The sequence below is a fragment of the Mercenaria mercenaria genome, chromosome 12 (genome assembly GCF_021730395.1).
Source record: "Mercenaria mercenaria strain notata chromosome 12, MADL_Memer_1, whole genome shotgun sequence".
Classification (NCBI taxonomy): domain Eukaryota; kingdom Metazoa; phylum Mollusca; class Bivalvia; order Venerida; family Veneridae; genus Mercenaria; species Mercenaria mercenaria.
The window spans coordinates 8670582-8691736 of NC_069372.1; the positions used below are offsets into that span (position 1 = coordinate 8670582).

The following is a 21155-nucleotide window of genomic DNA, read 5'->3' on the forward strand; positions in this document are numbered from 1 at the left end:
GGAAAGGCTATACTCAAAGAAAGCAGCCGCTGACGAGACTCAGTCGAGTTACCGCGAAACAGTTATCCGAGAGCCTTCTATCATTCGGTGTTATATAATTACAGACAGATTCTAGATATATCACAATTTGTCATATAATGTTCCACTTTTAATCAGGGTTGTTAATAATTACTTGCAAAAGTAATGCATTAAATTAGCATTACTTAGAAATAATCGGCATTAAATTAGCATTAGCATTACTCATTTTTGTCAAAATAATGCATTAAATTAGCATTACATAGGATGCATTAGCATTAGCATTAGGATTACTTTTTGTGAATCATTGCATGTTATATTCGAATCACTATTTGTTTGTTGTTTGTTTTTCATTTAATCATTTTAGTTGTTTATTTAGCAGTAACACATGACAATCATTTGTAATGAATCAAATCTACCAACTAGGGATTATATATAATTTGTATGAAATACTTGAAATGATCCAACAGCACCATAAGAAACACAGCATTTGAATTCTTCAGTATTTTTGTATCTGTCTATGTCTCCAGTGCTTGATATATGTTAATGTATTATAGTTTATCACTGATGCATTTTATGAACATGAGCTGCTCAAAGATTTGAGCATTTAGTCTGCTTTACAGTATTTACCTAGGTAATCTATAGTTAATTTAAATACATGCACGACTTTCTTATATTATATCTGAATTTTTCTTTTACCATTACCATTACTTTATAAAAAACACTTATGTTGAAAGTCAAGTACCTGTTTAATGACTCCCTAACAGCCTATTTGACATGACATGTAAAAGCTAGCTGTCTTAAGGTCTCAGTGACATGCTGTTTATTGATAAAAAGGTGTCAAAAGATAATAGATTCTGTTTGATATTTTGGTTGACAAAACTAATTATGTCACACTTTAATTGTTATTATGAATTTGCGCTTTGGAGCTGTCCCAGATTTTAAGTGTATAGTTCAATGCATTAATTTGCATTAGATACACTGTGAATGTTATTGAAAACTTAATTGGTTACAAACAAATAGTGCTAGTGTTTTAAGTAAAATTGTATGTTCAAAAATGTTTCATAACTAGACAGCCCATATATGATTTAAATTTTATCAGTATTTAGGCAGAATATTGTGTATACCTTAACATTTGGGTTGTGTTTTATGTCCTTCAGATTGAGGTTTGTGGTATATCTCTGGGTCTGGTCTGGTTCACACCAAGTTAACTTAAACCTGGGATTTCCAGTGATACAGAAAATAATGCCTAAGTAATGCTAAGCATTAGCATTAGCATTACAAACTTTGGCATTAAATTAGCATTATTTTTAGTGCTAAAATTGTGGCATTAATCATTACTTGGCATTATTTGAAAAAAATAATGCACTATTAATGCATTAGCATTAGCATTCGCATTACTACAACCCTGCTTTTAATGGACACATGATCATAAATGGTCATATAACTGACTTAGAATAGAAATTGTTACAATGTATAAAAGACTCTACATGTATAGTTTAAAGTCATTAGAATGTTGTCAGTCGTATTTAGAATGACAATGTTTCTTGTCTGTTTAGACTTCCCTGTTTCTGAAAGCCCGAGTTATTGAACTAGCAAAAACTTCCGAGAAAGAAAATAAAACCAGCGTATGGAAAGAGCATTCTCCTAATAGTTCTGGGAAAATAGTTCCCATATGAGCAATAAATGATCTGCTAGATACACTATGTCAGTTCAAACTAAAGTTACAGAATTTATTTCATCTTCTCGGCTTTTATTTGTTCCACAAGGAAATGTGGATTAAATCACATATACCAAAAAGATGTATGACATATTTATTGCTCCATTACTGCATATCTATTTACTGTTTCACAAAAGCTCATAATTTCGTTGATATCATTGTTGATAAAGACACGCCTAAAATATTTGTCTATCTTATTTCAGATGTGATAATTAAACGGTCATTAGTTAGTTGAGAGAAAAACATGTCTCTCCGTACTTGGATTCAGTGTTGTTTTATATTTTTTGGTCCTTTGGGATCATGGAGTCCATTCAGTATATATGCAATAGCATTCTGTTTAAGCCGGTGGTAGGGGGCGTAAGGGGCGTTGCACTTTCCATATCTTCTCATGAACATGCTCAATCAAACCGAGTCTGCTATTGTTTTGTTTCGTTGCATTCTTTGCTTCCGAAGGATCTATTTACAGATTTTATTAATTTATCGAAACAATGCAAAGAGGTTATACTCATGCGGAATATTTTTTCAAGGGCGTTCCCGAAGTGATTTATTTCACGCGGCGTATAACCGATTCGGAGTGTTAATATAATTGTATCAAAATAAGGTCTTGCTATATTTCATTTCTATTCTGATACGTGCATTATGTAAACAAGTAGATGAAATAGAAAATCAGTGTTTCACGGCCCATGAATGGCGCCATATACAGTAGGTGGACCTGATGTCAACGCGTAATATTTAGTATTTCAATAATGGTAAAATGCATGGCCCTTGGAATACATATGTTGTGCGAAGACGTCTAGTGAGTTGTTCCCGGCTTCTAGGCTTCTAATAATCGATTAAGTGTGAAACGTATTTTATCTAAAACGGTAGAAAAATTTGGTTGCACTCTTTAAGAAATTCATGGACATTACCCAGTTTTTTCGTATTGTTTTTGTATTGTTAAAGAAATATTTAAGTTATGTATTTTACAGAATAAATGACATTAAGACCATTTCCTCATATTTCTGCAAATACTATGTCAGGATTCAGCAAATCTGCGTTTTATCGCTTTGTATAGTAACTTCGAATGAACTAAAGCTCGCGCTAACTCATGAAAACTTTGTGCGTAAATTTAAACCAAAAGTTAACAAAAAGCAAGAAAAGAACCATAAAGTACCAAAAAAGAAAAAGATATGAATGTGGCTAGACTGGCTGTCGTCCCTATATTTGTTCTGTCGTTTTTCTCATATTCAAAGTTTTCTCTTATTAAAAGGAAAGTAACTCCATCAGGCTATTTTTATTGTCACCCCCCTCCCCCCCGGCTCCAAACTATCAGATAAAAATATGTTATTTTAAAGGCTTGAAATTTTCTTATAAAATGTTGGCAGTATTTAAATACATAAAAAATCACCATGCAGCCAGGGAGCCAGCCTAGAATGTGTCATTTAATAGCAGGTATCTACAATAGTTGAGATATCAGTTTGCCGTGTACAAAAATCTTTGTGGAATAGCTGAACATATAGACGAGCGATGTACAGGCGTTATTACACCCTATAGAGTCTTCGTTCGAACTCTTCTTGATCTCCATAATCTTCATTATATAGATTCTCCCAGTTTATACAGTTACTTGATTTTACTAGGTGCACTTCAAAATTTTAACTCGTACATATGCTGCGTTTATTTTGCACTTTATATCCATCTATTTAAAGGGACTAACCTACACATTTTAGGCAAAAAGTAATTTCTCTCAAAAATCTATAAAAAGTTAGTAGTTTGTAATCGACTAGTGGTACAAACTTATTGACATAAGATTTTTGTAAGACATTCTTACAAAATAACCAAACATAATATGAAGAAGGTAGTAAACCGTTGCAACGCTTTTGAAATAATGCAGAAAATATACATTCTTTTTGAATCTTACCAATATCTAACTTTTATTTTCACCCACTTTATCATTTTTAGTGTCTTATATACAGTCTATACCAAACTTGGTAGAAACGAACATGTTGAAAAATTTCACCCAAACTGTGGGCGAGTAGCTTTAACTGAATTGACTGAAATATGTAATTGAAAAAAAAAATGATTCTGATATATTTTCTTTCGCAATATTTTGCATAGTTACAGTCGCATTTGATTAAATCCAAATTGAAATGATAAATTTTCTTTTAGTGCAATTTCCGCTCTTTCTCGGAATTGTATACTAAATTGCTTGAAATGTCTATAGAAACAGCGCATCAGTTATTAAGTGCACAAAAAGAGATTTTGTTCACTGCATTGCACTCGATATTTCTTTCGTACAGACTGTCAGGGTGGTATTGAAATCAGTTTATTTTATAGCTTCAAGATGTTAAATAAGTGTCTGTCTTATACGGAATGCCGATTGTAAGTAAGTAATGCCTTTGTTAATACAGGCAACACAAGTCTCATATTTACGAATAGCATTATGCGGAGTTCCTGAATATCCTCAAATTAAGAACGGGATCGCATAGCTTTGTTACATAGTATATAGAAATGCTTTTTCTAGGAGACAAAGACGCTAGTCCAACAAGAAAAATTATGTATTCAAAGAACACTGCCACTCCTACAGCTCTGAATTAGTTTTACATTTCCAATGTCGTTCCGGCAGATTTAGATGTAAATCCTACCATCAGTTACCTATGAAGTTGCACAATGCTTCTTATAGACATTGTGAAATATAAATAGATATGATTTAAAATTTACGGTTGCCTAGCCGTAATGATAATCAGCAATTTCCGTGTCTGGCATTTTCTGGTTGTTATTACGTTTATTATTATTCTGTAATATATATTGCCGAAGGATGCCGAAACAGAATACCGAAAGTACGCAATCGCAGACTGCTCAATCAAACGAAAACTACGGGTGTCATTAGTGCGACAGGTCAACTGCTTTTATGTAGTGTGTTTAAAATGTAGTTGGCGGGCTTTTTTTTTATTCTTTTTAAAATTATGTACATCCTTTGATCGATTGGATTTTTATTATAAGTCTTGTTTAAGATTTTTTGACCTCCAGATGAGTATCTAGCCTTTGGTGTCAGCTACTGCTGGCTCACCAACCTGCTAGGCCTTCAGCTGATCACCAGATCCTTCCGCCTTCAAAGAAAACAGGGGACCAAACAAGGCTTTTTGCTAAAACTTCCAGATGTAATGCATTTTCCTGACGTCAAATCAATAGTTTTGCCATTATCGTAGAATTTCTTAATTTGAAGAAACAGCAGAAAGAAACACAGACATGGTCGAAGAAATGTCATCACTCCTTGAATCTTTCACGTAAGATTCCCAACCAATATAATTGAAGAAACCATATTCCACGAAAAAGTAGTCCGTATGTTATCTCATTACTAACAACGTTAAACAACGGTCGAAATAAAAATGAATATCTGGCTAAAGCTTATTATACGGCTTTGTTTTCAAATTATAGTCATAAAATGAGCCGTGCCATGGGAAAACCAACATAGTGGGTATGCGACCAGCATGGATCCAGACCAGCCTGCGCATCCGCGCAGTCTGGTCAGGATCCATGCTGTTCGCTAACGGTTTCTCGAATTGCTATAGGCTTTGAAAGCGAACAGCATGGATCCTGACCAGACTGCGCGGATGCGCAGGCTGGTCTGGATCCATGCTGGTCGCAAAGCCACTATGTTGGTTTTCACATGGAGGGCTCAAATCTACTTTGCTCTATGTTTCAATAACTATCATATGACCATTGAACATTTTTCCGTATCCAGTAGAAGTTGAATACAGGGTTTTGTATTCATAGTGAAATACAGCCTCAATTTCAGACAGAAAATTCTGTTATACACTAAAATATAGCACAAGTTATTTATTGCAATGTGACATCGCCACAATTAATAAAAATCTCACATCTTTGCTATGAATTTGTTAAAGATTGCTCATTACAATTTGTGACATTCTTGTCGAACTTAAGTCTATAAGAAAGTTAGTTTCAATCAAATTTCAGACAAAGTTTAATGACTCCTGGTTTTAACTTATTTTGTAATATTGGGCTATGTTTAGAATCCACATCAACACGGTATCAACGCATTGCGTCAACTTATCCCTCGGCGTTATCATTAACGACATTCCCATACCACATCATCGTGGTTTCGACTTTTCACCATCGTTGTTTCGTTTTTCGACATTTCAACATCGTAGTATCGTACTTCGGTTGTTTCAGACTAACAATATGTGGCAATGGTCCTATCGGGACACCATAATTAGCGTTTTGACTGTTCACTTGAGTCTTGTTACTAAATTGAAAGATAACGCTTTTTATACGCCCGTTTGAAAAACGGGACGTATTATGGGAACGCCCCTGGCGGGCGGCGTCCACAGACCTTGTCCGGAGCATATCTTCTACATGCATGAAGGGATTTTGATGAAACTTGGCACAGTTGTTCACCATCATGAGACGGAGTGTCATGCGCAAGAACAAGGTCCCTAGGTCTAAGGTCAAGGTCACACTTAGAGGTCAAAGGTCAAATTCAAGAATGACTTTGTCCGGAGCATATCTTCTTCATGCATAGAGGGATTTTGATGAAAGTTGGCACAATTGTTCATCATCGTGAGAAGGAGTGTCATGCGCAAGAACCAGGTCCCTAGGTCTAAGGTCAAGGTCACACTTAGAGGTCAAAGGATACAAGAATGAAATCTTTGTCCGGAGTATTTCTTCTTCATGCATAGAGGGATTTTGATATAACTTGACACAAATGTTCACCACCATGAGGCAGAGTGTCATGCGCAAGAACCAGGTCTCTAGGTCTAAGGTCAAGGTCACACTTAGAGGTCAAAGGATACAAGAATGAAAACCTTGTCCGGAGCATGTCTTCTTCATGCATAGAGGGATTTTGATATAACTTGGCACAAATGTTCACCACCACGAGACGTAGTGTCATGCGCAAGAACCAGGTCCGTAGGTCTAAGGTCAAGGTCACACTTAAGAGGCCAAAGGTCAGATACAAGAATGACTTTGTCCGAAGCATTTCTTCTTCATGCATTGAGGGATTTTGATGTAACTTGACACAATTATACACCATCATGAGACGAAGTGTCATGCGCAGTTCCCTTCTTTCGAATTACTTCCCTTTGTTGTTACTATAAATAGCTTATATTGTAACTTCTTCATTACTAGTCATAGGGAAAAACCGAGACCACTTTTCTGTAGTACAATATGCATGCTACATCCAATTTTGAGGTGTATTTTGCCCAGTCTGTACCTGGTAAAGATTTTTGTGAGGACTTACAATTTTTTTTTTTTTTTTTTTTTTTTTTTTTTTAAGATTAACTTCCCTAAGTTGTTACTATAAATAACTTATATTGTAACTTTTTTATAATTGACCGTAGGGAAAAACCAAGACCACTTTTCTGTGGTACAACATAGATGTTACTTTCCAATTTTAGGTGTATTTTAAGGTATCTCTACCTGGTAAGGAATTTTTTTGTGGACTTAGAAAAACAAAACACTTAGTTATTACTAAACAACCACAAAGTTAAAATTCCATTTGCAAATACAGGTGCTAGAGTAAAGAAATTTGCTGTGACGGGCGTATATTGTGACATTCTTGCACTCTTGTTGTAAATTGCTTTAGCTAGGGCAATAAAATCCTTGACTAATGAAGGGTACAACATTCTTTTTAAACGGATATTTTAAACTTCATGCCAATACAAGATTCATAACTACACGATGGCCATAGTTTTATCAGATCAAGTGGTTCCAACGTTGTTTGAGCGGTGAATTTTACGCCGATCAGATGGAGAAATATGGCCGATACTACAAATTCCCGGTATTGTAATTATGAGTTTAAGGAATTTCTACCCGTTTAATAACTAATCAAATGAAAACGATGGGTGCACCTGGAGAGCAAATGTGTCTATGTTTTAGCACATATGTCCATTTAGCTGATATTTGTGCCGTTTATTCAAACACACAATTCAGGTTTTTGTAATACGCGTGTGTTTATTTTAACTTTTTTTTTTTTTCTTTTTTGCTATGTGTATGGATCTTCTTTGGAGCTGTAAGTCATTGGGCAGTGATTCTTCCTTTGCATTCAGTGTAGATCATGATCAGTCTGCACATCCGTGAATTCTGATCAGGATCTGCACTGTTCGCCATTCAGTCAGTAACTTTTTGGTATGCACCCCTTTCATTAGTTAATGGTACTGTCCAAATAGAAAGATGGACAAGTTCAATATAGAAATTTAGCACGGTAATGGTTACTCGTAACTATATAAAATAGGACTGAAAAACGTGAAAGAGCAAACATCCTGTTTTAAGCGTCATTTTTTTTGCAAGCATCGTATCAAGCAATCGCATAGATCCCCCATTTTCTTATAAACAATTTTGAGAAATTCGTAATTATTCAAGTAAAGATATTGTTTTATCAATATCTTGAATATTGAAAGATTTCCCGCCGCACTATACTCTTCCGGTGTTATATTTGTGTAAAAACCGTGACCGGTATACTACACTACATTGGATAGATAACAGGTGATGGATTTAAAGTTTCGAACTATTTCTGGACTAGCATCTACTGAAATAAAATCGGGGTAAGCGTTTGTTTGTTTGTTTGTTTGATTTTTTTTGTTTGTTTGTTTTTTTTTTTTTTGGTTGATTTTTTTTCATACTGTAAAATATTCCAGTAAAAAGTGTGTATAATGCAAAAATTACTGTAGTGGAATATAACATTTTCAAGAATTCGTGTACACAAAAAAAAATCAAATGCTCACAAACTGTTTTCGAACCTAGTTTGTTACTTTGCGTATAGAAGGTAATTCTGGATTATCTTTAAAACATAAGAAGATGCAAATTGGAAATTATACACTGTTTTCCAAAGTGAAAGTACCAAGTGTTTGAATTTCATTTCAGTTGGTTTCTAGCAGAGCCATTAGTGAGGCTTTGCGGCGCCGACAGCGTCGCGTTACGGTTAGGCGTGTGAAAAAGGAAACAGAGATCGTGTTGAAAATTCATGGTATTTTTGAAATCAGAATAGTTTTATATGCGTAAAGGGAAATAACTGTTACAAATATTTGTAGTAAATCATGTGAAGAGTTATCTATCGCACCTGATCTGGCCACTATCGCATTATCCTTAGTGATAGATGGCATAGCTGACCCATACTCCTGACGTTTTCCGGATTATGTATTAGAATACCACAGCTGCGGAAACAGTTAATATACAAGAAAAACTGCTACTTTAATGTACAAACACAAGAAGAACGTTAACTATGCCACATTAGTACAAACTATGAACTTAGAGCTGACCCATACTCCTAACGTTTTGCGGATTATGTATTAGAATACCACAACTGCGGAAATAGGAGTTTGATAATTTAAGGTCAATGTTGATATTACACACAGTAATGAGAAATGATCCACCTTTTATGCCATGACCACCAAGTATCTGATTGGGCATTATAGACGTTTTTTAATACGGACTGTAACTTTTCTTTCAAAGTAAATAATACTGATACATCCTTCTCATAAACGTGGCAACTACTTTGAAGCATGTCAATAGGAAGGATAATGTATGCACTTTATATTGAGTTGTAGAAGAATACTATCAACCTGACCAGAATACTGTCAACCTGATGATAATACTGTCAACCTGCGGATAAAACAATAAACGTTTCTCAAAAAGTTCAAAATATTACTGTCCCACGAAAAGCAGTGTGAAATGTGTTTTATTCAGCATCCCCATTTTTGTTTTGGTGGGGTTGGGGCGCACTTACAATTGCCATTGTCCGTCCGTCCGACTTTGTGCAAAAGGATTACATATTACTAAACCCGATGATGGAAAAGTGGCGTTGTTGAAACATGCCAAACATCTTATTTGTCACAAAGGTTAATATACGTCGTTACCCTCGAATGCATGGTCAATATGTGAAAACAAAATCCATTGCGACTCTCTCATTACGCGCAACAATGTGCGCATCGGGTACAGCTGGTATCCAACGATTTATATTCTGCAGTTCCGATGGTGTTGCTATTGGCAACAATAACGTCACAGAGGTTATATGTGAGGCTGATCCAATCCCATCAAAGCGTCTGTTTGAACCGTATGCTTCCTCGAAGTTGGCGGGTGAACGTGTAGTTTTATCAGCCAACAGTAAGTGTTCTTGAGGAAGTAGTATAACGTAAAATTTGAATGTGCGCTTGTCCAACCGGAAGCGAAATGTGAGAATTTATGACAACATTTACAACAAAATAAACGTGTTAACTAAACATTGCTTAAAGGTTTATGAGTATATTGCTGAATTTCCATGCCATCCTTGTCTTTTCTTTAGAGAGCATTTACTTCAAACCGGTATAGATTTAATTGTTTAAATAGAAGTGGCAGAGACAAACCAACAAACCAATTAAATGATCTACTTAATGGATATTTGGTTCGCTCCCTGATCACGAGATACCAAAGATGTGAAAAATGGTACATTGATTAATAATATTGATTTCGATGCTGACTGAGTAATAAAGAGCATTTAAGTGATCCATGGCACCTGACCAAAAAATGAAAATGCCATTGTGCAGGGAATGCTTTACCCTGCCTAATCTATGAAAACCGTGGTCACCAACGGGAAAATAATTATACTAGCCACTTCTCACCTAAAACGCACAGTTCAGAAGGGGGAGGGGGAGTAGATTTTCAAGTATTTCTAACATAAAATACGGAGCGCCTCTGCAATAAGCATCATTGTGAAAGAGTAGCTGGTGCATGATGGGAGATGAATTATTAGTTACGCAATAGACATAGAACCCATTTGCCGAACTGCGCGTTTTATGTGATGAATACTCCATTTAAATGGATTAGTATATTTCCACCCTGTCTGTGACCGTGGTACTAAAAGTATACCTAGGGGTATGGTGTACCATTTATAATGTCTTATTCTTTCTACTTTGATGCCAGCGTTATTAACGTTAAACACATTATTTAGCATATATCAAACCCCAAAATATAAAACCGGATGTTTGAAATAATGCTAAAATTTGTGTCGTATCAAAAGTCAAATTATAAAATAGATTGTTTATTTGTATGTTTTGATTAACCCTTAGCCTGCTGCAGGCGAATTTAACAGCCTTTGCAAACAGCTTGGAACCAGATCAGACGCCGATTAAATCGGCGTCTGATCAGGTTCCAAGCTGTTTGTTACTCTGATAATATTTCTTCCAATTTTGGAGCAAATTGAATGAACTTTACAATTTTAACAGACGACATTTCCAGCAGACGACAATTTATCTAGCATGCTAAAGGTTAATTAAATGTATTCTTATTTTATGTTTTGCTGTTGCACATATTCTGCTGAAAATAAAGCTTTACAAAATCTTGCTTTTTAACAATGATGTTAAAAAAAATATTCCAACAGTTTAAATCGGTGATTTTTTTTCAGGTAAGAATTTTCGTTCGGTTTGCTTAAGACCATTGCTCATGTAGGGGGAGTTGGATACATCTTTCGTGCTACTGGCTCTGAGAATGGCATTTTGGACGTTTGGGTACCTACCTACCTTCAACTGCGGCGACGTAGTTCAGCAAAACGCATATGTCGGCAACGTGGCTTGGGGCTTTGTGTGCGCCGAAACGAAGTTGTATAACGATTTTAAAAAAGGTGATCCTATCTCAGAAATGACAGACACTGTTAAAAGTGGAGGTGCAAAAAGTGAGTTATGTTCTGAATTACGCAGAAGATCAAACAATACGCGAAACAGTTCAAAACTTGAAGACTTTAAAGATATTGCACGTGACTCTGAACTGTCTTCTGCTAACGTATACTACATAGCAGACGATACTCCTCCTGAAAACATTTACAAGTTCCAAGAACCGTTTTTAGCTGCATCAGGTTGTAAGTTGATAAAATACCCCTATCCTTTGATTATGATGAATATAGTATTTTATATCATTTATGGAGTACTATTATTTCTAAGGTTGCTTGGACTGAAGTTCAATTTTCCAGTGGGTCTAGGATTTTTGAGTTATTACAGGAGGTCATACATTTTCAATGACGCCAAAGCACGCGAGGAAATGGGTTACAGTCCGTTATATACACCGGAAGTAGCACTGGAGAGATCATTGAAATATTACAAGAAATTTTCTCACTGAGTAAACAGAATTAGACACGGATGCATTTTGCATTCATGAACTACAGAGGATGCAGTTTGTATTAATTCATACAGCTGTATTTATAAATATATATAGTTTCATATATAAATATCTATCAATATATATATAAAAAAAAAATGTTTTTATTATTGCCAAAGAACAAAACGTTGTAAACGCTGTAGATGACACATATTCTACTTGATATACATGAAACTCGGTAAGGATATTTGCATTTATAAAATCATAGGTTAAGTTCGAAACAGGATTATCAGAAGTCTAAAGCCAGAAGGTCAGAAGCCCTGATCATAGTATAATCTTATAAGCAGTCTAGAAATCACATTTTCTACCCGGCCCACAGGAAATCTGCTCTTTGTTGATACAGGGACTGCATATCAGTTGCAAGCGAAACCAGTTTTATTATGCTTCCTGCCATTTTATGTTTCTCGATTATTAAAATGTGTGACAATCAAAAATGATATAATGTAAGAAAGAAACAAAGGCAGTGAATGAAATCCTTACATAAAGGAATTAGGAGCTGAACATTTTTATTATTTCAAAAGATAGCTTTTTAGGTAAAAATGTAAAAACCCTTATATGAATATCATTTAATGGGACAGTTATCTTTTCACTGCCCCTGTCAAATAAGAGGTACTCCTCTAAATGCTGCATGTCTGAGAGATTATTTACAGTACACTTTCAATGGAAGATTACGTGAAGAGTGTATTGAATAAACTGTCCTTATCTTTGTTGTTAACAGTTTATAGATCTAGTATTAGTAATATTTTACTCCTACTTCCGAGAAACGATATGGTTAATCATTGTTGTGTACCACTTTGTAGCTTGGAGGATTCCATTTTTCAAAGGACAAGGTATTAGATAGCTGTGAACAAAGGAGGGACATAACTCCATCCTGCTTTTTGCAAGAATTATGGCCCCTTTTGGACTTAGAAAGATAGATTTCTTGGTTAATTTTTGTGTTTAGGTCAGCTTTTCTCCAAAACTATCAAAGCTTTGGCTTTAAAACATGCAACACTTGTTCACCATCAAAACAGCTAGAAACATAACTCCATCCTGCTTTTTGCAAGAATTATTGCCCCTTTAGACTTAGAAAATCGCAGATTTCTTGGTTAAGTTTTGCGTTTAGTTCATTTTTTCTCCTTTACGCTCAAAGCCATTGCTTTAAAACTTGGAGCAGTTATTCGCCATTCAAAGCTGACTCTGCATAGCAAGTACTGTAACTCTACATTGCATTTTTGCAAAAAGTATGGCCCCTTTTGGACTTAGAAAATCATGGGTATGACAATATTTATACTGTCTGCACCTGTAAGACGGTGCTCTTGTTTTGGTATCATTTCTTTGTCATACGCACTATTATGAGTGTCGTTAACATTACTGTCCATCACAATGTTACACGGCACTGTTATTATTATTTAATGCAACCCATATTGCTATTTCCTTGTTCACACTTCGTCAACATTATTATACATCACTGTGTTACGTTACTTATTGCTTGTATGTTCAGGTAAATACAATTATCACAAGAATCATTTCTATTTTTTTTTTAATTTCTTTATTCCATGTTCTTGATACGTTTTCACCACTATATTGCTGACTTTCTTAGCTGAATTTCCGCCTTCTGTGGTACAAAACTCAGGAAACCTTTGACTTTGTGTGTATTGTGCGTATTTGTTTTCTAGTGCGATTGCTTCTCTCATTAGTTGTCATTCATTTGAAGAATCAGACCACATCTATGAAAATTATTAGGTACTACATGTAATAATGTTTCATTCTGTATAAATGTAATACTTGATAAAAGTACTTTTTGTTTTATATCAAGAACTATAAAGTAAGATATTTATATAAAATAGATTTTCAATAATTATTACCTTAAAACGGTTTATCAATTGCTATGATTAATAGTGAGTATACATGTAGTAAAAATTATTTTCTAAAAATATAATAATCTTACTAGTTTGCAGAAAACCAATCACAGTTAAAATGCAATTAATAAATGCAACATTAACCTTCCCAAACTGAAAATGGGAACTTAATACTGCAGATTGAAATCCTATATAATTGTTTTTGTAACCATACTTGGAGCTAAAATGTCATATCTGTTTAAACCAGGTTTGGGCTGACATTTAAAGCCCTGCTCCGCGGCTATTCAAATTCTTCTGTGTGTATGCAACCCATGGTTACAACAGGTAACAGTTAACAGCCACGTGCCATACTTTAGCACGCAAAACCACACGTATTTCATATAGAATTTTATTATAAAATAGACACTATTTTGACAGGCATCACTGTTCATAGTCAGGATTTAGTGCTTTTTCAGTGACAATTCAAGGGTAAAAGGTAGGACGGGAGCACAGCTTTAAGCAATTCTAATGTAACCTGCAGTTTTAAATACTTGGTTTCTGCACTAACTGATTGGTAAAATATTACGGATATGTTACCTTTTATCTTTTTATACTTTGTTTTTGCTCCAGCTTCATGCACAATGGCAACCTATTTTGTTCCAGCAAAAAAACAGTATTTCTAAAACCATGGTTTTTGCTCTAGTAAATGAGTTAAGTTTACAAGGAATTGTTCATGCAAAGTGAAAGTATTTTGAAATACATGCTTATTGCTGGTTTGTTTTACTATATATGTGCCATTATGTAGGCAGCAACGTCAGTAAAGTGCCTGTAAATGAGGAGAGATCGAATATGAAAACCAGGTAAAGACATAATAAGAACTGAGCATACCTTACTTATACAGACTGAGTATTACCTTCAAAATGAGCAATCAACGTTAAAAGAGCACAGAATTTTAAGATACTTAACTAGTGATAGTATACAAAGAAAAAAATAAGTTTGAACATCAACAACAACACTTAAACACGAATTTAGAGTTTTTTCGGAGTTCATGCGCAAATACGTGTACTGAATTATCTACCCACTATTCGAAACCTACATGGGCTTAAAACATGTCTTAAGCGATTTTTTTTATGTCTTTTTTTTTTCAAACACGATATGATACAGTCTCATAGGCCCTGTCTTATTAATATAAACGAGAAATTTCTAATTATTTCAATATGAAACATTTTAAACAATTAAAGATTTCCCGCCACACTACATTTCCGGTGTTATATATATTTATACATGTAAGGTAAAGTTTGACGATATAGGTCATGTTTGTTTTAATTTGTACACTCTATCAGGACTTAAAAAAATGGGTTTGTGACTGTTGATTAATCAAAAGTTTTGAACTAATTCTTGACTCAATTCGCTGAAACAAACTATACTGGAGTTAAACCGAGGTAAGTGTTTTTCGAACTGATTGTGTGCACTGCAGTGAAAACTCTTTCACAAATATATGTCCAGAAAAAAATGAAATGCCCAAAACGCTTTTCGAACCTAGTTTATTCTTTAGCATATAGAGTATATATATATTTTTTTAATTATACTGGATGATTTTTGAAACACAGAAAGAAGGGTGCAGACTGTAATTTCCAAAGTGAAAGTAGGCTACTATGTATTTGACTGTTAAATGTGGCTAAAATTCCATTTCTTCTTTTCTATTGGACGGATTTCTAATTTCTCTAGCTAAAAGTCGGGACATTTTCCTTTGTTATAGTTGAGTTAGCTATATTAAAATAAACCCAATACGTGTAGCATGAAATATGCAATTAACTTTCACACAAACCTGAAAAAAGTTGTTACGTGTCAAAATCTAGGACATTACACACAATGAAAATTTATCAGCAGATTTTATATTCAATAGCATAATTAGGATAACGACCGAAATCCATAGTTCAATTTAAAAACCTAGTTTATCGAACATTAACCCATAGTTTACGTCCGTTATCTTATGTTTTCGCTCGAACATATATGTCAGTACTCGAAAAACCAAGTTTTACGTTAAAAAAACCCCTAGTTTATCGATTGTCCTAGCTTTTCGACCATGACCCTGTCGGACAATTAGACGTCAGTTGACTTGCATTTCATTCAACACTCCTTTTCGTTGTATTGTTGTTTTATGGAAAACAGGTGTCTGACAGAATGAAAATCTAGAAACTGGATCGAAATGGATCCCGATAGCCTAGTGGTAGAGCGTTCGCTTCGAGTGCGGGAGGTCGCGGGTTCGATCTACGGCCGCGTCATACCAAAGACGTGAAAAATGGTACCAGTAGCTCCCTTACTTGGCGCTCAGCATTAAAAGGGAAACTGGCCTCTTCTATTATTCCATCAGGAATAATGGTGTCGAGAGTGATTAATATAAATTGTAGAACTTCCTTCGCAATCGACCTGAAATAAATAATGTATGAACTAAAATGGATCTGAAGTGAAATTAAGAATAATTACTTTTGTTGGTATATAATCATGATGTGACTGCTACATACAGTTTCACTATGATTGATATGCAAATATAACTTGAACTTTTTTTGTTCTAATGGGCGAATTTACGACATTTTTTTCTACAGTACCTCAAAGGCAATGAAAGATTCGGCGACTGTACTTGTGACTGGAGGGACTGGCTTTCTCGGACAGCACGTTGTTGGACTTTTGCAGACAAAGGCCGATCACGTGACTGAAATACGCGTTTTGGACATGGTACCTTTTGAGAATAAACTTGGTAAGTTCAGATTTTTTTACAAAATTATTGTTTTCATTCTTAAAAATGCCAACTGATATCTGTGTTTAAGACTGAATATAGTTTTTTTTGCACATTTGAAAATCATTTTCTAAGATTAATATTCATAAACTTGAAGAACGTTATGCGATGTTATGTAGATTAAACAGATGTTTTCTTTTAATTTTTCATTGATGCAAATTAGTCAAATACTGTGATTTATCGGTTGGAGATAAGTCATATATCATTCATTTCATATCGCTCATTGTGAAATATACATGCATAACTTTGTAGGTCAACTTGTATATTGTTTATTAATTTCTGCGTAAAGCTGGATGAAAACTGTAGTCAAAAATTTTATAATGTTATGCTGCAAATAATAATATGAAAGGGGACATATGTCAGGTGCGTCACAAGACGTCTGTCGTCATTTTCGTTTACATTTTGTTGCAAATGTGCATTTATCACAAATCTAATTTATATCTTACCCCGAGGTGAGCCATTCATAATATTGGAATCATCTATTCCTTGGTGTGATATAGTCTATATAGTCCATATTCACTCAAAGCAAGCATATCCCCCCAGTGTATACATTTATTTATTACATACTCGTTTTTATTCCCCGTTAAGTTACACTGGTACCGGAAACGTCAATATTTTTCCATACACTGACGCCTGAATTTCATATCGGGTGCGTGACGTAAATCAGTGTGTGTTGTTGCACTATTTCTTTCTTTTTAGTTCAGTATTGTTAATCCTATTCAGGCTATTGAACATATTTATAATATTTAAATAATATCTATACGTGTAGATGCGTATGTAATAAAAAGATTATTATCTTTGCATCGGGAAATATGCACTCGTTCTTCAGCGGAAGAATATTGCGCTCCTAAAGTCGCGCAATATTTCCGCTGAAGAACTCGTGCATATTTCCCGTGCAAAGCTAATAACCTATAAATATTTCTTTGTTATCAAATGCTGTGCGAGATATTGAAATTGTGATATCTTATTTAATTGTTTATTTGTGTTCAGATTATAACCATACAAAGCCATTGAAAACCTTCGTGGGCAGTATAACAGATGAAAAGATTCTCAAAGAGGCATGCCATGGTGTCCAAAGTGTCATACATATAGCTGGCATTCCAGACTCCGCCATGTTCCCTGACAAGGATAGAATTAACGAAGTTAATGTACAAGGTAAACTACGACTTAAATGTACGTATACAATAAGAACTATGCCACACGAGTTCAAACTATGAACTAAGAACTGACCCATACTCCTAACGTTTTCCTGGCTATGTACATTGTATTAGAATACCACAGCTGCGGAAATAGATGGGAGTTTAATCATTTAAATTATAAACAATTATGAGAAATGATTTATCTTGTACGTCGTGACCACGGAGTTTCTGATTGCGCATTGTTGACGTCCCTTTATACGGTGTGTAACTCTTCTTTCAAAGTTAATAATTCTGATTCTGATACATCATTCTTTTTTCTAAATTAATTATAAGGGTTTCAACTACTTTGAAACATGTCAGAAGGAAGGATAATTTATACATTTTGCAATGCAGTAAACATGCAAAAGCATTAAAATTTGTCAATAATACTGTCACCCTGCGGACAAAACCCGTAAACCGAGGCGGAACTGAAGCTGACAATATTTCTCCAAAAGTTGAAATTATTACTGTCGCACAAAGAGCAATGTGATATTAGTTCGATGATTAAAACTAGAAGAATTTTTAATGCGCACGTTTCAAAATTAATTTGAATCTGTTACAGAAATAGTTAGCTAACTCTAGTCTTTATACAATAAAACTGATCCGCACCATGGGAAAACCAACATAGTGCATTTGCGCGCAGCCTGGTCAGGATCCATACTGTTCGCTTTCAAAGCCTATTGCAATTAGAGAAACCGTTAGCAAACAGCATGGATCCTGACCAAACTGCGCGGATGCGCATGCTGGTCTGGATCCATGCTTGTCGCAAATGCACTATGTTGGTTTTCTCATGGTGCGGCTCAATTCTTATTATGTCTTTATCTTGTTTTCATATTCGATCTCTCCTCATTTACAGGAACTCTATTGACCTTGCTGACAGCCTTGGGTACAGCTGGTATCCAACGGTTTATATACTGCAGTTCTATGTCTGTTGCTATTGGCAACAATGACGTCACACAGGGTATAAGTGAGAATGATCCAATCCCATCTAAGCGTCTGTTTGAACCGTATGCTTCGTCGAAGTTGACGGGAGAACGTATAGTTTTATCAGCCAATAGTAAGTGTCTTGTTTATTTGTGTTTGAAATGCACATTAACGTATGACGACGCATAACGTTAAAAACGAAGAATCCTTAGAAAATCAGTAGGTTATCCATGCATCATGTTTCTAGTTTAACAGACAGACAGATAACTTTATTATAAGTATAAGTGTAAGTAACCATTAGCAACCACCATATTTGCCGACTAAATGGTTTACTTAACCCTTACCATGCTAAATTCCTATAATGAACTTGTCCATCCTTTAATTTGGACAGTACCATTAGCTGTTAAAAGGGGTGCGAACCAAACATATACTGACTAAATTGGCGAACAGTGCAGATGAGGTTCAAAAGTTCTTATTGTATGCACCATGATGTAATGTAAAGTGACGGTAGTATCAGTACACAGATATTGGCATTTCAGAATTATTGTAGTAGGCTGCTGTGAAAATGTAACTTAAATATGTTGGGAAATCAAGAGCGATTCGTTGCTTAATTATACCCGTATATAAACGTAAAAAATGAATAAAAACCTACAAAACAGCAATTCAGTTCTGCTTCCTTAAACTTTTAAAATTTGCACTGTTTCATCTTTTTCTTTGTAGTTTTTTTTTTAAACATATATCTTAAAGGAAAACCGATTAAATGGATGAAAAAAAAATTAATAGCCTTTAATATAATGTGAAAATGGTGCCGTATCAAAGTTAAAAGTCAGTTTTCATTGCAATCAAAATGAATTGTTCATTGGTTTTAACTGAATTAATTCTGAACGAGATTTTTATACAAGTTATGGTTAACTTTCTTAAATGTTGTAAAATGTCTATGGAAATAGAGCTTTTTCAAAACTTGCTTTTTAACAACAGTTTCAAAATGTGTTTTGTTTTTCAGGCCCGACGTTTCGTACAGTTAGTTTAAGACCTTTGGTCATGTGGGGTGAGCTGGACACTATTTTCGTACAACTGTCTCAGAGAATGGCGATGTGGACGTTTGGGTATCTACCCACAATCAACTGCGGCGACGTAGTTCAGCACAACGCATATGTCGGCAACACGGCTTGGGGATTTGTGTGCGCCGAAAAAAAGTTGCATAGCGATTTCAAAAAAGATGATCCGATCTCAGAAATGTCAATCAGTGTCAAAAATGAAAGTGAAAAATCTAAGTTTTGCTCTGAATTACGCAGAAGATCAAAGAGGATGCGAATAGATTCAGAATTCGAAGATTTTAAAGATACGTCACGTGACTCTGAACTGTCGTCTGCTAACATATACTATATAGCTGACGACAATCCTCCTGAAAATCCTTTCAAATTTCAAGACCCAATTTTAACAGCATCAGGATATAAGATAATAAAATACCCTTGTCCCTTATTTATCATGAATATAGTATTTTATATAATTTATGGAGTGTTAGTGTTTTTAAGGCTGTTTGGACTGAAGTTCAATTTTCCAGTGGGCTTAGGCTGTTTGAGTTACTACAGGAGGTCATACATTTTCAATGACGCTAAAGCACGTGAGGAACTGGGTTACAGGCCGTTATATACACCGGAAGTAGCTCTGGAGAGATCATTGAAATATTACGAGAAATTTTCTTACAGAGTAAACTGAACTGGACACAGGTGCAGGTTGCATGACTTTAGATATTTTATAAATATATACTAAACGTCTGTCAATCGTTATAGTATGCTTTACTTTTATTGATGCCAAACCACTTTATTTTTTTCCCGATACTACTTTATTAAAGAAATGAAACTTGTTTTTTGTTGGGTTTAATATCGCAACGACACAATTCATAGATCACATGTCGACTTTCCTGCTTTTGATGGTAGAGAAAGACCACGTGCATGATTTTATCACTGGCGGGCACCTTGAGAGGACCACCGACATTTTGTAAGCCATCTGGATGGCTTTCTAACATGAAGAATTCTACGCCCCAAGTGTATCAACATCGGTAAGAAGACAAGTGATTCAAAGTCAGAGACCTTACCCTTTAGCCTGCTGGCGGCAAGTGATTCTGCCTTTGCGACCAGTGCAGACCAAGATCAGCCTGCACACCCGTGCAGTCTGATCATGGTCTGCACTGTTCGCTATTCAGTCGGTATCTTTTTGGTAAGCACTCCTTTTAACAGTTAATGGCACTGTCCGTCCAAATTAAGAGATGGACAAGTTCATTACAGAAATTTAGCAGGGTAAGGGTTAACCACTCGGCTACGGAGGCCCCGAGATTATTCAGTCCCTATAACGCTTTAAAGTAAGGATACTAGTTGATGCGTGCCGTCTGATCACACCTGAAAACAAAGTTCTTAAGGATGAACTATTGTGGTCGAACATTGACCGTCATTGTTCGGTGTACCTGGGCCCGTATTCATAAAGCTCCTAAGGGAAAATTTTCCCTAAGGGACTAACTTAGGGAAAAGTTCCAAAGCATTTTGTGGACAAATGTCGAGATATTTTGAATGTCTAACAATATT

General features: G+C 35.2%; 1 protein-coding gene across 1 annotated transcript; it reads left to right on the forward strand.

Moving 5' to 3' along the window:
* Positions 1 to 14954: 14954 nt before the first annotated feature.
* LOC123534278 (3 beta-hydroxysteroid dehydrogenase/Delta 5-->4-isomerase-like) lies at positions 14955 to 20440 on the forward strand. Its single transcript, XM_045316448.2, has 5 exons — positions 14955 to 15116; positions 16281 to 16432; positions 17462 to 17626; positions 18506 to 18706; positions 19577 to 20440. Exons 2-5 carry the CDS (start codon positions 16294 to 16296, stop codon positions 20290 to 20292), a joined length of 1221 nt encoding a protein of 406 aa, XP_045172383.2. The 5' UTR covers positions 14955 to 15116; positions 16281 to 16293; the 3' UTR covers positions 20293 to 20440.
* Positions 20441 to 21155: the final 715 nt, after the last annotated feature.

Bases quoted from the DNA above. Each gene is read 5' to 3' on its own strand.
- LOC123534278 (XM_045316448.2), top strand. From the start codon at position 16,294: ATGAAAGATTCGGCGACTGTACTTGTGACTGGAGGGACTGGCTTTCTC. The intron at 17,627-18,505 runs GTAAACTACGAC...CCTCATTTACAG, and splicing joins TAACGAAGTTAATGTACAAG to GAACTCTATTGACCTTGCTG. The intron at 18,707-19,576 runs GTAAGTGTCTTG...TTTGTTTTTCAG, and splicing joins TATAGTTTTATCAGCCAATA to GCCCGACGTTTCGTACAGTT.